This window comes from Leopardus geoffroyi, chromosome A2 (genome assembly GCF_018350155.1).
Source record: "Leopardus geoffroyi isolate Oge1 chromosome A2, O.geoffroyi_Oge1_pat1.0, whole genome shotgun sequence".
NCBI lineage: Eukaryota > Metazoa > Chordata > Mammalia > Carnivora > Felidae > Leopardus > Leopardus geoffroyi.
The window spans coordinates 9,463,331-9,476,591 of NC_059331.1; the positions used below are offsets into that span (position 1 = coordinate 9,463,331).

General features: G+C 55.1%; 1 protein-coding gene across 14 annotated transcripts in view; it reads right to left on the reverse strand.

Moving 5' to 3' along the window:
• The window catches only part of CACNA1A (calcium voltage-gated channel subunit alpha1 A), a 175,079-nt gene that overhangs the window by 58,529 nt on the left and 103,289 nt on the right, over positions 1–13,261 (reverse strand). For all 14 annotated transcript variants that reach the window (XM_045492170.1, XM_045492179.1, XM_045492178.1 and 11 more), the window contains 3 exons: positions 6,362–6,825; positions 4,757–4,895; positions 2,975–3,104 (listed from right to left, as the gene is read on the reverse strand). In XM_045492170.1, coding sequence (XP_045348126.1) covers positions 2,975–3,104; positions 4,757–4,895; positions 6,362–6,825 — 733 coding nt within the window. The remainder of the gene's footprint in view (positions 1–2,974; positions 3,105–4,756; positions 4,896–6,361; positions 6,826–13,261) is intronic.

Consider the following 13,261-nt stretch of genomic DNA (forward strand, 5'->3'; position numbering starts at 1 on the left):
GCTCGGTCAGTTAAGCGTCCGACTTCGGCTCAGGTCACCATCTCACGGTTCGTGAGTTCGAGCCCTAGGTCAGGCTCTGTGCTGACCGCTCGGAGCCCGGAGCCTGCTTCGGAGCCTGTGTCTCCCTCTCTCTCTGTCCCTCCCCTACTCGCGTCCTGTCTCTCTCTCCTTCAAAAATAAATAAACATGAGGGGCGCCTGGGTGGCTCAGTCGGTTGAGCAGCCGACTTCGGCTCAGGTCATGATCTCGCGGTCTGTGAGTTCGAGCCCCGCATCGGGCCCCCGTGCTGACAGCTCAGAGCCCGGAGCCTGTTTCAGATTCTGTGTCTCCCTCTCTCTGACCCTCTCCCGTTCATGCTCTGTCTCTCTCTGTCTCAAAAATAAATAAACGTTAAAAAAAATTTTTTTTAATAAATAAACATTAAAAAATTAAAACAAGAAAAGAAAAGCAGAGAGAAAAAAGGAATGAGGGGAGTGGGGGAGGGGCAGGCCAGGTGGTCAGGGGAATCAACTTCTGGAGAACTGAGGGGTTGTGAGTTCGAGCTCCCACGCTGCGTGTGGAGATTACTCAGAAATAAAATCTTATCAAAAAAAAAAAAAAAAAATTCTGGAGAACCGAATTAAGTCGGACAAGAGGAAATCAAGGAAACCGAGAGACCAATAAATCAGGTTTGACTCTCTCGGATGTGCCGATCCTTTGCCCTATGCAAATGACAATTTCCTGTGGCTCAGTTTACTCCAAGCAGGTGCTCGGGCTCATTTATCCCAGGGAAACGCAGATCAAAGTCCCAGAGAGCCTCTGCGTCATACCTACCAGGTGGGCCAAAGGAGTCTCCAGGCCCCAGGGTTGACAAGCCTGGGGAGTGGGGGGGGGGGGGGGCGGGCACGAGGTTGGGTGACAGAAGAGAGGCACAGAATTATTCCATCTGTTTTCGTGTCAGAAATGAGCAACAACACCCAACTCTAGCGCCTAAGGGTGCCCAAGCCGGTGGGAAAACGAGTCGCTAAGCTCATTCCAGAAGGGAGGTCCCTTCTGGTTACCGCTAGGGTTGGGTTATCCAGCGTGGACCCTTGGGGCTGGCGCATTCCCCTCGCGGGGGCTGCCCTGTGCCCCTGAGGGGGCCGAGCACCCCTCTGGATGCCAGTAGCGCCCCGTCTGCCCACCCCAAGTCGTGACAACCCAAATGTGTCTCCAGACGTCCCCGGATGTGAACCCTGACTTCAGAGGGAGGGAGAGGGTACTGAGTAGATGTGCCCGGTGTGGGGGGTGGTTTTGTTTCACTTCCTGCCCCGTGGTGGGGGGGGGGGGTCCCCGGGCATCAGCTGGCCGTGTGGGGCCACAGTGCCCTTGAAGAGGGGAGGGCTTCGAGGAGAGAAGTTTCAATTGCAAGATGCAGCAGGCAGGGGCCGGGATAAGGCTTTGCAGACACCCCATGGGGCTGGTCCGCCAAGAACCGCAGCGGTACCCCCGCCAGTGACAGAGCCTTCTCTGACCTCCTAGAGTCTGCAGGGGGGTTGCTGACCGCTCCTGGGACACCCCCTCCCGGGCCTGGCTCCCTGCAGTCCCCGGGGGTGGGGAGAGCTGGCCGTAGAGAACAGAGCGCAGCCTCGGCCCTGCCCTGGTGCTCGTTTCTTCCGGGAGCCGTGTTCTAATTGTTTCCTTCCAGCTCCCCCCTCGGGTCCCCAGGGGCCCTGCCAGGCCTGCAAAGGAAAGGGAAAGCGCAAGGTGAGCTGCTGTCGGGCAGAGGCTTGATTTATGGGGCTTGCCAGCCTCACCAGGCTCCTAACCTACTTAGCGAGGGCGGCAGGGCCTGGCTCCCAGCGGAAAATGTGCCCCTGGCTCCGGGCAGGGGGGCAGCGATGGGGGGGGGGTGCAGGAAGGAGCTGGGGAAGGAGGTTCTGCCACTGGTGTGGAATCTGCCAGACCCTCGCTTCTCAGTGCCTCACTTTCCCCTCTCAACCACAGGCACGCGCCCATTCTTGCTGGGCAGGACGTAAGGGGAGCCATGCGCACAGTAGGTGCTCAAAAAACGGACACAGTTGAGGGAAGCAGAAGGAGCGACAGAGGAGGCAGCATTGGGATTCCGCCGTGTGATCTCGGGCAGGTCACTGAACCTGCCCGAGCCTCAGTTTCACCATCTGTCCAGTGGGGATTCCTGGGAGAGTTTACATGTCAAGTGCCGGGGCTTGTGCTCTGAACACAACCACCACTCAGTTATCAGGAACCGTTAGCAGACCCTGCGCCCCTAAAAAGAGAGCCTTATAGCTCTCCAAACAGCTGAAAGTGTTTCTGCGTCAAAAGAGTCCTTTCTTTCACGGCTCCTGGGTGGCTCAGTCGGCTAAGCGTCCGACTCCGGCTCAGGTCACGATCTCACGGTTCGTGGGTTCCAGCCCCTCGTCGGGCTCTGTGCTGATGGCTCAGAGCCCGGAGCCGGCTTCGAGGTCTGTGTCTCCCTCGCTCTCTGTCCCTCCCCCACTGGCTCTCTCTCTCTCCCCCTAAAAATAAACAAGCATTAAAAAAAAAAAGCAGCGTCCTTTCTTTCAAAACTCGTGTCAAAGCCAAGATCAAAGCCAAGAAGTCTGTTGGGTGAGGCCCGGCGGCCGAGGGGATACCTGTGGAGCACCCCTGCCTGGGTACTCCCTACGTTCCAGGCAGAGGGTGCGCACCCCCACCTAATGCCAGCCTCGCTCCCCCTGCCCGGGATTTCAGCAACTTCCGGCCCCTCCTGCCCTCGGCCGCCTTTCCCCCACCAGGTGCACAGTCACAACTCCCTCGAGGGACGTCCCGCCCCCAAGAGCTTACGCGACCAATCAGGGCTTCCCCGCCCCACCGGAAGCCGTGGTGAGCCCAGGGCTGTGCCCAGGGGTACCCCTGACATTCCTTCCAGCCTGGCTGGCAGCGTTGAGGACGCAGGGGAAGGTGGCCCGTAGCAGAGCGGCCCGGCCAGGAAGGGCGCCCGCGGAGCGGGACTCACGTTGTTTCGCGGTGCGTTGGGCTGCACGGGATCCTCAGCCGCCAGGGCGATGCTGCTCATGGCAATGACCATGAGGATGCACATCTCAAAGTAGCGCAGGTTCAGGATGTAGTGGCACAGGCGGCGAAGGCTGTGGGGACAGGTGGGTGTGCAGGGGTCCACTCAGACCGTGGGCTCCCAAGCCCTTTCCTCCTGTAATCTCCTTCTGTCACCTGCCACCACCTGAGCTCTCTGACTCCCAAGGTTCTATACCCCACCCAGTGTCAAGATCTTCCCCCTGGGGGCCCTCTCGGGGGTTCATGGAGCCCCAAGAAGGTGGCGGGGGGGGGCCCTCGGCCAGGGAAGATAGTCACAGGCCCTGTGGATAGGTTCCTTTCACTTCCAAACAACCCTCTGGGAAAATCTTGATTCCCGGGACGAGTTGAAGAAATATTGTTCTTGATTCTGCAGGAGACGAAAAGGTCTTTTGTGCATAAAATACCCTATGGTCAAACAAAATTGGGAAATTCTGGGTCAAACAGATTTCTTTCTTTCTTTCTTTCTTTCTTTCTTTCTTTTTTTTAATTAATTGAGTGACCTTAGGCAAGTTACTTATCCCCTGTGCCTCAGTGCCCTATCTGTGAAATGGCCGTAATAATGGTGCCTACCTTACAAGAATGTGAGGCTCCGAAGAGTTAATATATGCCTGGCACATAGTAAGGGCTCCAGAAAATCAATTACTGAAATGATTAATCGCGGGCCTTATCAGAGCCTTTGATGGGGTACTAGGATAACACTTAAGTACTTAACCTCTTAAGTGGAGCTAATAATATTAATAAATATGTCACAAAGTTGTGTGAAGGGCAGCAGGGCTGAGTGGTTAAGAACAGGGATGCTGGCGTCAGTCTGTTTGGGCTCTCCCACTTGCTTGCTGTATGAACTCGGACAGGTGACTTCACCTCTCTGGGCCTCAGTTTCTTCATCTGTTAAATGGGCATACACATAGTACCAATCCCATAGGGTTATTATGAGAATTTTTTTTTTTCCAGTTTGTAAAGCACTCACAACCGTGCCTGGCACTAAGTGCCACATAAGTGTTTCCCTAACAAAATAGATAGTTTCAACCAAATAAAAAAGGAAGCACGCAGAGTGAGACTCAAGAGTCTCAAGAGGCAGGTTACAGAAAGCAGTTACCACCCAACTTATGTGACATGAGTTTTCATGGTCAGGAAGCATTTTGAGGGACCAGGGTTTCAAGAAATAGCCTTCGGAAAAACGCAACCCCCCATCAACCACCGTGACACGCATGTGATAAGTCTCTCCCCTAAATAATCTTTCCTCCTCAAGGATGCCCAAGACAAAGGGCTATGGAACTCAGAGACCATCTGCCTAGAATCCAAATCCTTGTGGAGCAGAGGTTAGGAGCCAGAGCTCAGGGACCAGGGCCACCAGGTATGACGGTACAGGTTGCGCACTGCACAAGGCAGCCATGTCTTAGGGGTGCCTCTCACATTACAGACCGTGTAGAGTTGAATATTTGTGACAAGGATTTCTAGCTGATGGCAGGAAGGGGTCTTCCCCCCCCCCCCCCCCCAAATCAGTACTTTATGAGAAATTTCTCTCTTACAGGACTTAGGAAAAGAGCATCCGTTTCTCATCTGCTCAAACACCCCCTATGGGAGTAATCGTGATCTGGGAAGCAACTCTCCCCATTACCCTCCATCTGGGCCTGCCCTCTGGCTTGACTTCGAGTGCCCCAGTGGGAGCCCCGGGCCCCCTGCCCTGGCCACAGGCCATACTCACGGGTTGGTTGTGGAGAGGATAAACATAGAGCTGTAGGGGGGCATGGGCTTGGGGCCGTCTTCCCCAGGGTCGTCTTCCTCCTCCTCCTTCTTCTCTTCCTCCTTTTTTGGCAGTGGGTCTGGGTTGGCGTTTTTGTTCACTGTGGGGACAAGAACCAACACAGGGCTCCCTCCGTGGTTTCCCACAAGCCTCTGGGCTCCTGTCCGCTCCCCAGGGCAGACAATAAGCGGCTGACATTTATAACGTGCCTACTATGTGCCAGGCACCACGGTATGTCGTTGAATCCTCACGTGACCCTACGAGGTTTGCACTTGAAAAGCTCCGTTTTACAGATGATGCAGCTGCGGCACAGAGAGGTGAAGTGACTTGCCTAAGGTCACACGCATTTGAACCTGGTCCCAGAGTGGTCCCTGCACTCGACCACTCGATAGACAACCTTGAGTCTGGTGGGACCCTCACAGGATATTAACACAAACCTGCCCCCATCCCACCGGACTTCATTTGGAGGCAGGTAACATGAGCCCCAATAGCCCCACTTTACAGATGGTAATACTGAGCTCTCCCTTCGTCAAACTGCAGGGTTTGCCCCCATTAACACCTCTCTCTTGATGGGAAGCGTCACTACCCTCCTGAGCGTTGATTCTGCAGCCTAACCTTGCTAGGAGTCTGTGGGCAGGCGGAGTGTCCCTGAGCCTCAGTATTTCCATCTGCAAAATGGGCATAGTGACCAGAGTCACCCTGTGGGACTGTGGTGGGCGTTTATTAAGCAGACTCACGGAAATCTCCTACACAGAACTGACAAGTGAGAGGAACCATCTAGTTACATCTAGTTCAGAAATAACCAGCTCAGTGGGTCGTTTCTAAGTTCTTAGTGCTCCTCTGACCCCAATCTCACATGGTGGGGGGTCTGGGGGTCAAAAACTGCCAGTCTCTCAAGGGTCTAGGCCTGAGCCGTGCAACAGTGGCTAGTCCAAACCACAAAAGGCTGTAAGTGTAAAACACACTGAATTTCTAAGACAGAGTACAAGAAGAAGAACGTAAAATGGACGATTAATCACGCGAAAAATACCGATCATAGGTTGAAATGGTGGCATTTTGGACAAATAAATAACACCTTGGGTTAAATGCAACTTATTATTAGGGTTCATTTCACCTTCTTCTTTTTTCTTTTTTACATCACTCCTTCCTCCCTCCTTCTCTCCCTTCTTTCTTTCCGTATGGCTCCTAGGATGCTTCAAACTGCACACGTGGCCTGTGTCGCATTTCTTTTGGACAGCGCTGCTCTAGGGAATCATGTGAGGCCCCCTCAACTTCCATCAGAAGGATCCATGGTGGCTTCCTGGCTCCCCTCTGGGAATTTGGGATGCAGCCAATATCGCTAAACCCTACCGAGTTGCACAGATATTAACCCTCCCGGCAGTCCCGTGGGGGCGGGACCCACGTCTATGCCCATTCTGAGAGGAAGAAACCGAGGGCAGAGAGGTAGGCGCAACTGTCCAGGGTCCCCCAGCCAAGCCTCCGGGGACTGGGCCCGAGGCGGCCGCTCCGGGGACCCCGGGTGCCCCGCCCGGTGATGTGTTGAGGCGAGGGGGGCGGGGGTCTCACCTTGGACGACGGTGTGGTTGAGGGGGGGCGGGCAGGCCGGGGGGATGTCCACCGTGGTGTGGTCGGGTTTCCTGGCAGTCTTTGCTGAGTTGGTCTGTGTGCTGCTGGGGTTGGTGACGATAAGGCTGTTCTCGGGGGTCTTGGGGGGGCCGGGGTCGGACGGGTCCCCCGGGTTGTTGGGCGCCCGGCGCCCGGCGGCGTTCTGGGGGTTCGCGGCCACGGCGGGCGGTGCTGGCACGGGGCCGGGGTCGGTGCTGTTTCCGGTCCTGGAGGGGCTCTGGGGCAGGCCGGGGCGGCCGAGGCTGTCGTGGGCGCCGGCCGACCCCGCGGTGGCCAGCTTGTTGTTCCTCATGTTGTCAATGTCCTCGGCCAGCGGCGGGTCCTGGCGGCCCCAGTCCTGCTGGATTGGCCGGGTGGTCGACAGGTTGGGGCCCGACACGGGGACCCCGGAGCCCTGGTTCTCTCTGTAGAAGGCAGGCCAACGAGAAAGGACCCGGAACGGAGTTAGAGGAATAGAACGCATGTTCTGGACCCCGCCCCAACTTTCTGCCAGAGCCTGCATTCAGCCTACAGGCGCGGTGTTTTCTGGAGTGGCTAAAGCAGACACGGGCACACCATCCCCCTAGGGGTACAACTGCCTCATGGCTTTACATGCCTGCAGTATTCACGTACAATACAGGCAAGTAAACAACATAAAAAATAACAAAAGTAATAACAGTAAACGCCTCAGTAACACAAGCTCGCAGGTGCCGTTCTAAGCACTTGACTTGTAACCACCCCTGTGTCCTCAGCCCCGCGAGGCGTAATGACTGGCACCATTTTACAGATGAGAACATTGTGGCCCAGAGAGGTTAAGTCTGTTGCCCAAGGCCACACAGCTGGTAAGTGAACTGGGTAATTTTTCACGGGGATACAGGTGTGACGGGCAAAGGGCATCCCAGGCAGAGGGAACCCGGCCGGCGCAAGGGTCCAGAAGTGGGGACAGGCTTGTTGAGTTTCAGGAGGCTGGTGTGGCTGGAGGTGGAGAGGGAGGGAGACGCGGTGGGTAGGAGTCTGGTGCCTCGGTTACTCAAATAATTAACACTACGCAGATGGACACGAGAAGAAAAGAGCCTGAGCGTTCGGGGGCACGGGGGGAGGAGACAGAATGTGAAGGGTCCCGGCTGATTATCCACCTCGGTGCCCTCTGGGACATCAGCTCTGCGAGGCAAGTGGTTTATTTTTGTCTCTCTTGTTCACAGCTGTGCATCCAGTGTCAGAACAGGGCCTGGCACCCGGCACACGCTTGGCCGCTTCTCGTCGAATGGTCAACCAATGCCCCCATTTCTCAGATGAGGGCACTGCGGCCCAGAAATCCCACAGGCCCAGACCGCCCATCGACCCCTGCCTCCCCCCATCTGCACACTCACCCCTAGCTTGCCAGACACCCCCCCAGGAGCCGTGGCCCCAGGGAGGGCGGCTGGGGTCTAGGGCCTGTCTGGTGCCTCCTCGGCTGGCCCCAGCCCCACCCGCCTGAGCCAAGTGCACCCGGACCCCAGTCTGCTCTGTTCACTCTCACACGCCCCCCTGGACCCTCGGTCTTCGGACGAGGGGCCTCATCCTTCCCCAGTCCCTGTGTGCCGGCCCCGGTGAAGTCCGTTTCCTGGAAACCCCAGGACATCTGTTGTTTATAATCTCAATGACTTCTCCCTCCAGAGGGTTCTACGATCCAGAACTTCTCTCTCTGGGGCTCCTGAAAGGCTGCCCCGATTCTGCTTCCTGTATCGTCCACTGCTCCTCATAATAGCTCACCGTGTACCAGACTCCACAAAGCAGCCCCTGTGATTCTCAGAATTGCTGTGGGAAGTGGGTAGTATTGTTAGTCCCATTTTACAGATGAGGAAACCGAGGCTCGGAAACAGGAAGGGCCTTGGCCCGAGGCCACACAGCCACAGCCAGTTGGTGGCAGAGGCAGCTTGGAGCCCAGACGACAGGGCTCTGGTGCCCATACTGCTAAACCCCTACCCGACACCCCGCTTCTCTAAGCAGTCTGAGATCTCCCCAAAGGCTTAGCCCAGCGCTGATGGATGCGGGGGCATCCTTGGCACTCGCCCTCATGGCCAACGGCGTGAGCCAGCCCCTGGCTCCGTCAGCTCATTAACTTCTCAAACAATCTTAGGAGGCTGGGGTCACGATGCCTCCCATTATACAGATGCGGAAACTGAGTCCTGGAGAATCCGAGTCGTAATAGAAAACGGTTTTCTCAGGCTGTCCCAACCACACGCTTGCCCAGGACACCAGAAGGGAGCAAGAGACAGCACTTAGATCATCACACCGTTCGTTGACCAGTTGGGAGATCAGGAGCAGTCGCAGGCACCACGGCCCAGGCCCGATCTGGAAACGTCCATCCGCCTAACCCTTCTTCGTTTTAGTTCTGCATTTTACCTTGCAAAGGTCCAGTGTTTTTAGGAGGCGGAAGGGCAGGCCCAGCCGGGTTTCTCCCTTCTCAGTCACGAGAGTGGGCCAGAGTGAGCTGGGTTTGAGTCTCGGCAAAGCCACTTGCTCGCTGTGTGACCTTCTGGGGTTTGATTAACCTCTCTGAGCCTCGGGTCCCTTGTTTTAAAATTAGGAATATAGCAGCAGAACCTTGCCTGTAACTCGGGGACTACGGTGGGGATCCTAGAGCCGATGTGCCATGTAACCATCGGCGAGTCACTCAGCCTGTTTCTAAACGGTCACCAGGTGGGCGTGGTAACTTCCCTGAGTCGCTATGAGGAACACACGCGTTACCGGGCCGAGGGCCGGGTTTTAAACCCGCTGGGTTTAGAACCTGCTTGGGACCAGTGACCCTTCATCCTTCCCAACACCCCTCTTTTGGAATAGGAACGTCTGCCCCACGTCTGTCCCCCGACTGTGTTCTGGAGGCAGAGAATCTGTCCTTCCAGTGTCCCGTCCACAGAGGGACAGGGATTTGGCCCCCAAATGGATCTTACCCAGAGTCTCACCCACACCCGGCTTAGAGGATGAGACTTAGGATCTCCGAGCTGGTGCTGTGACAGACAGGTTTAGACTTCTGGGGATGCTGGGATGGGGAGGTGAGTATATGCCGCCTGTGAAATGGACACATGTTTGGGCGGGGGGCGTCAGAGGGCAGACGGCAGTGGGTCGAACGGTGGCCCCTCAAAAAATATGTCCAGATTTTCCTAACAAGAGAGAGCTATCCCTAGCACAAAGCAGGCTCGGGTGAATTTCTATTTCAAAGAGAACCTAGATCCCTCGGCCACCGTGTGAAGAGGTCACGCTAAAAAAACACAGCAGCTGAGACCATGGTGAACCTCGTGGGGACGTCAGCCTCCCGCCCGGGGCCGGGAGCCCCTTGTCTGGATGGAGGGGCTGCAGGCGTTCTGTCCTGTTTGGCTCCCTCTGTCGACCCTGTCTGCTGTGGAGCCTTCCTTCCGAGCTCAGCCTGCAAGGCCACCGCACATCGATCTCCAAGGAGAACTCAAAAGGGGCAGAAAACTTTGAAGTCAGGCCCCTTCCCCCTTCCCTCTTGGGGACGTGCATCATCTGCCCGGAATAGGCAGCCGGTTGCATAACCCCGTCTGCACCGCGTGCCTCTGCCAGCTAATCACTTCAGCATCCTTCCGCCAGGGGCGATGGCCACCTTGCCCGGGGCGTGCTCAGGCCCCCAGGAGCAGAGGACGGTCCTGCTTCCCTGGGTCACCAGGTTCTAATCCCCACAACCACCTCTGCTGGAGGTGGGACTAGCATCAGGCCCATGTTACAGGTGAGGAAACTGAGGCCCGGAGAGGCAAAGGCATTTGGCAGGTGTCCCCCAGCTGGGAAAGGGCTGGGCTGGACTCTGGTTCTACAGATTCAAAAAAAAAAAAAAAAAAAAGTTTATTTATTTATTTTGGGGGGGGGAGGGGCAGAGAAAGAGAGAGAGAGAGAGAGAGAGGAGAGAGAATCAATCCCCAAAACTCCACATTCAGCGCAGAGCCTGACTCGGGGCTCGACCCCACGACCCTGGGATCATGACCTAAGCCAAAATCAAGAGTCAGACGCTTAACTAACTGAGACACCCAGGCGCCTCTGGTCCCACAGATTTTAAGCTACGGCACCACTTGGTGAAGAAAATGTTGCAGTGGACAGCCTGGGGGCATGGAATGGGGGTGCTGGAGCCACTGGCTAAGGCTCACTGGGGGTGCTGTAAGATCAGGGCGTTAATGGATGGAGCGCCCCTCTTCTCCCCACGCAGGACACACTGTGGGGCTCAGCGGTCCCGGATGTCTCCTTGCTCTTCCTGGGGTCTGGGTTTCATGGTGATGGGAGGGAGCTGGTGGAACTATGGCACCGAGATGTCAATTCTGGGGTGACACAGATCTGGGCAAAAGACCTCCCTGCTCAGCCGTGTCCAGCAGGAAGAACTGCGCAGGTCTGTGACCCACAGCGTTTTATGGGGAGTCAGGGAAAGTGCTACCTTCCCTTTGGTCACCCCGGGGTGCCACCGGGCTCGGCCACCCGGCGTGGGGGATCTGGGCAGAGGCTACTGAATGATGTAGAATGAATGAAACAGAATGTGCTTCCGTCCACTTTTCACTGGGATGAGCTGGGCGGGGTGCATTTAAAGCTGGGGACGCCGACGAAGAAGACAGGAGGTGTAATTGGGGGAGCGACAGAAAGAAACAGAAAGGAAACAATTCTATGTATAATGTCAATGTTTTGGAGAAGGAAAAACCCAGAGTGTGTCTGGGAAAAGGTCTAAGAAATGACAAAAAGGAAAAATGCAGGTGGCAGACCCCTTAGGCAGGTCCCCTGGCTTGTCACCATATAGAACTGAAATGTCTTTTTAGTATATCATATTCGTGAATGAATGAAGGTTTCTCTGCCATTCTTTTTTTTTTTTCGTTTTTTTTGTTTGTTTGTTTGTTAAAGCACGTGAATGCCTCGTCTTGGATTTTTTTTTCCTCTACAAGTGTCTGAACCTTCACGAAGTTTTATCTCCCATGAGCATTAGAACCTTTCCATAAGCCAAACGAGTAATGCCTCTCCTGGCCAGGACATGTGCCCATTAATAAGGGAGTAGCAGATTGGGTGCTTTGGTGGGGGGCAGCGGGGATGGGGAGGTACTTTCTGAGAGGAGGGGAAGCAGGGGCCATCTGTGGGATTCGGGAAAGCTGGGTTCTTATCCCACTGCTGCTATGGGCTTGCGGGGCCCGGGGAAAATCCCTTCCCCTCTCTGGGCCTCAGTTTCCCCATCTGTGAAAGGAAGGAGCTGGGGTGGTCACTCCAAAGGCTATGGATGCAAAGATGTTTTTTATATCTACTGATGAGAAAATCCTAATGGTGTAAGTGACACTGATAACAGCAATAGCCATCCAGCTGACCGGACGTCTCAAGTCAGTTGAGCGACCCACTCTTGGTTTCGGCTCAGGTCATGATCTCACGGTTCATGGGATCAAGCCCCACATCCTGCTCGGGATTCTCTGTCTCCCTCTCTCTCTGCACCTCCCCTGCTCAGTCTCTGCCCCTCAAAAATAAGTCAACATTAAAAAAAAACAAAACAAAACAAAACAAAAAAAACCAGGTGCCTGGTGGCTCAGGTCATGATCTGGCGGTGACGAGTTCGAGCCCCGAGTCGGGGACCCTTCATGACTTTCTTTTTTTTTTTTTTTTTTTTTTAAAGCAGGTTCCAGGCCTAGCTCACAACCCTGAGATCACGACCTGAGCTGAGATAAAAAACTGGACACACGACCGACTGAGCCATCCAGGCGTGCCCCCTCTGCCCCGCTTCACGACTTTTTAATGTCGCTGACACGGCCGAAAAATCTGCTCGTGATGACCTGCGTCTTTAGTTTTAACGTGACTCCGTTCTACGTATCGGCGTTATCCCGTATGCGTGAAATACACACCCCATGTCCCCGGAATGCAGCTACTGGACGCACTGAAGGAACGCCAGACCCGATCGCATATGGAACTTCACCAAGAGGCGTTCTCCACTTGGGAAAATCTCGACACTGGTGGCCACTCCCTCGTGTCACCTGAACGGCCCACAGCACCCGGAGCCAGCCAGCATTTCCAGCTGTCGCATTCCTGGGGACTCTGCACGCAGGGCCTGGCATCACTTAACTTTGCCCTCTGGACTCTTCTCGACTCAAAGTGTGGTCCTTGGACCAGCATCAGTCTCCCCTGGGAGCTCCTTAGAAAGGCAGAATCTCAGGCTGCACCTGAGACCCAAGGAATTAGAATCTGTAGCTTAAGAAGATCCCTGGGGATTCGCGCACACATTCAATTTTGGTTAAGTGCTGGCCTAGTGCCTATGTCATATAACAGAGCCACTTAAACACATCATTAAAAAAATCAATATGATGCCCTCGTGGTGATAGAAAAGAAAACTAACGGGACATCAATGAATGTAAGAACGATGTCTGTTTCAACATCGTTGGGCTCCTATATATAGAATCACCACAGGACCGGAAGGAGTGTTCCAAAATACCAAGAACACGAGGATGCTGTTTCCCACTGGGCAGGGCTCTGGCCTGGAACAGGCCTCCAGAAGCCTGAACCCCGCTCTCCTTTCAATTCCGAGGGCCCAGTGTGGCTTTTCAGATGGCTAAAAAAGATGGCTGCCTCATTAACAGCTAAAAACGGTCTGCATGTACCGAGTGCTTAAGGTGTCGGCTGCTCTCCCGGGTTTTTTCCATGAGTGATCTCTTAATTCCAGCAACGACCCAAGTGGACCCCCCCCATCTCCATTTTACAGATGGAGGAAACGGAGGCCCAGAGACGTGAAGTCACCTGCGCCAGGTCCCACAGCAACTACATGGAACAGCGCCAAGAATTCTGGGGGAGGCGTGGGGGGGCGGGCGCTGGGGGAATTTCTCATAGATGTTCCCAGAGACATGGCACCAGGGCGAAATG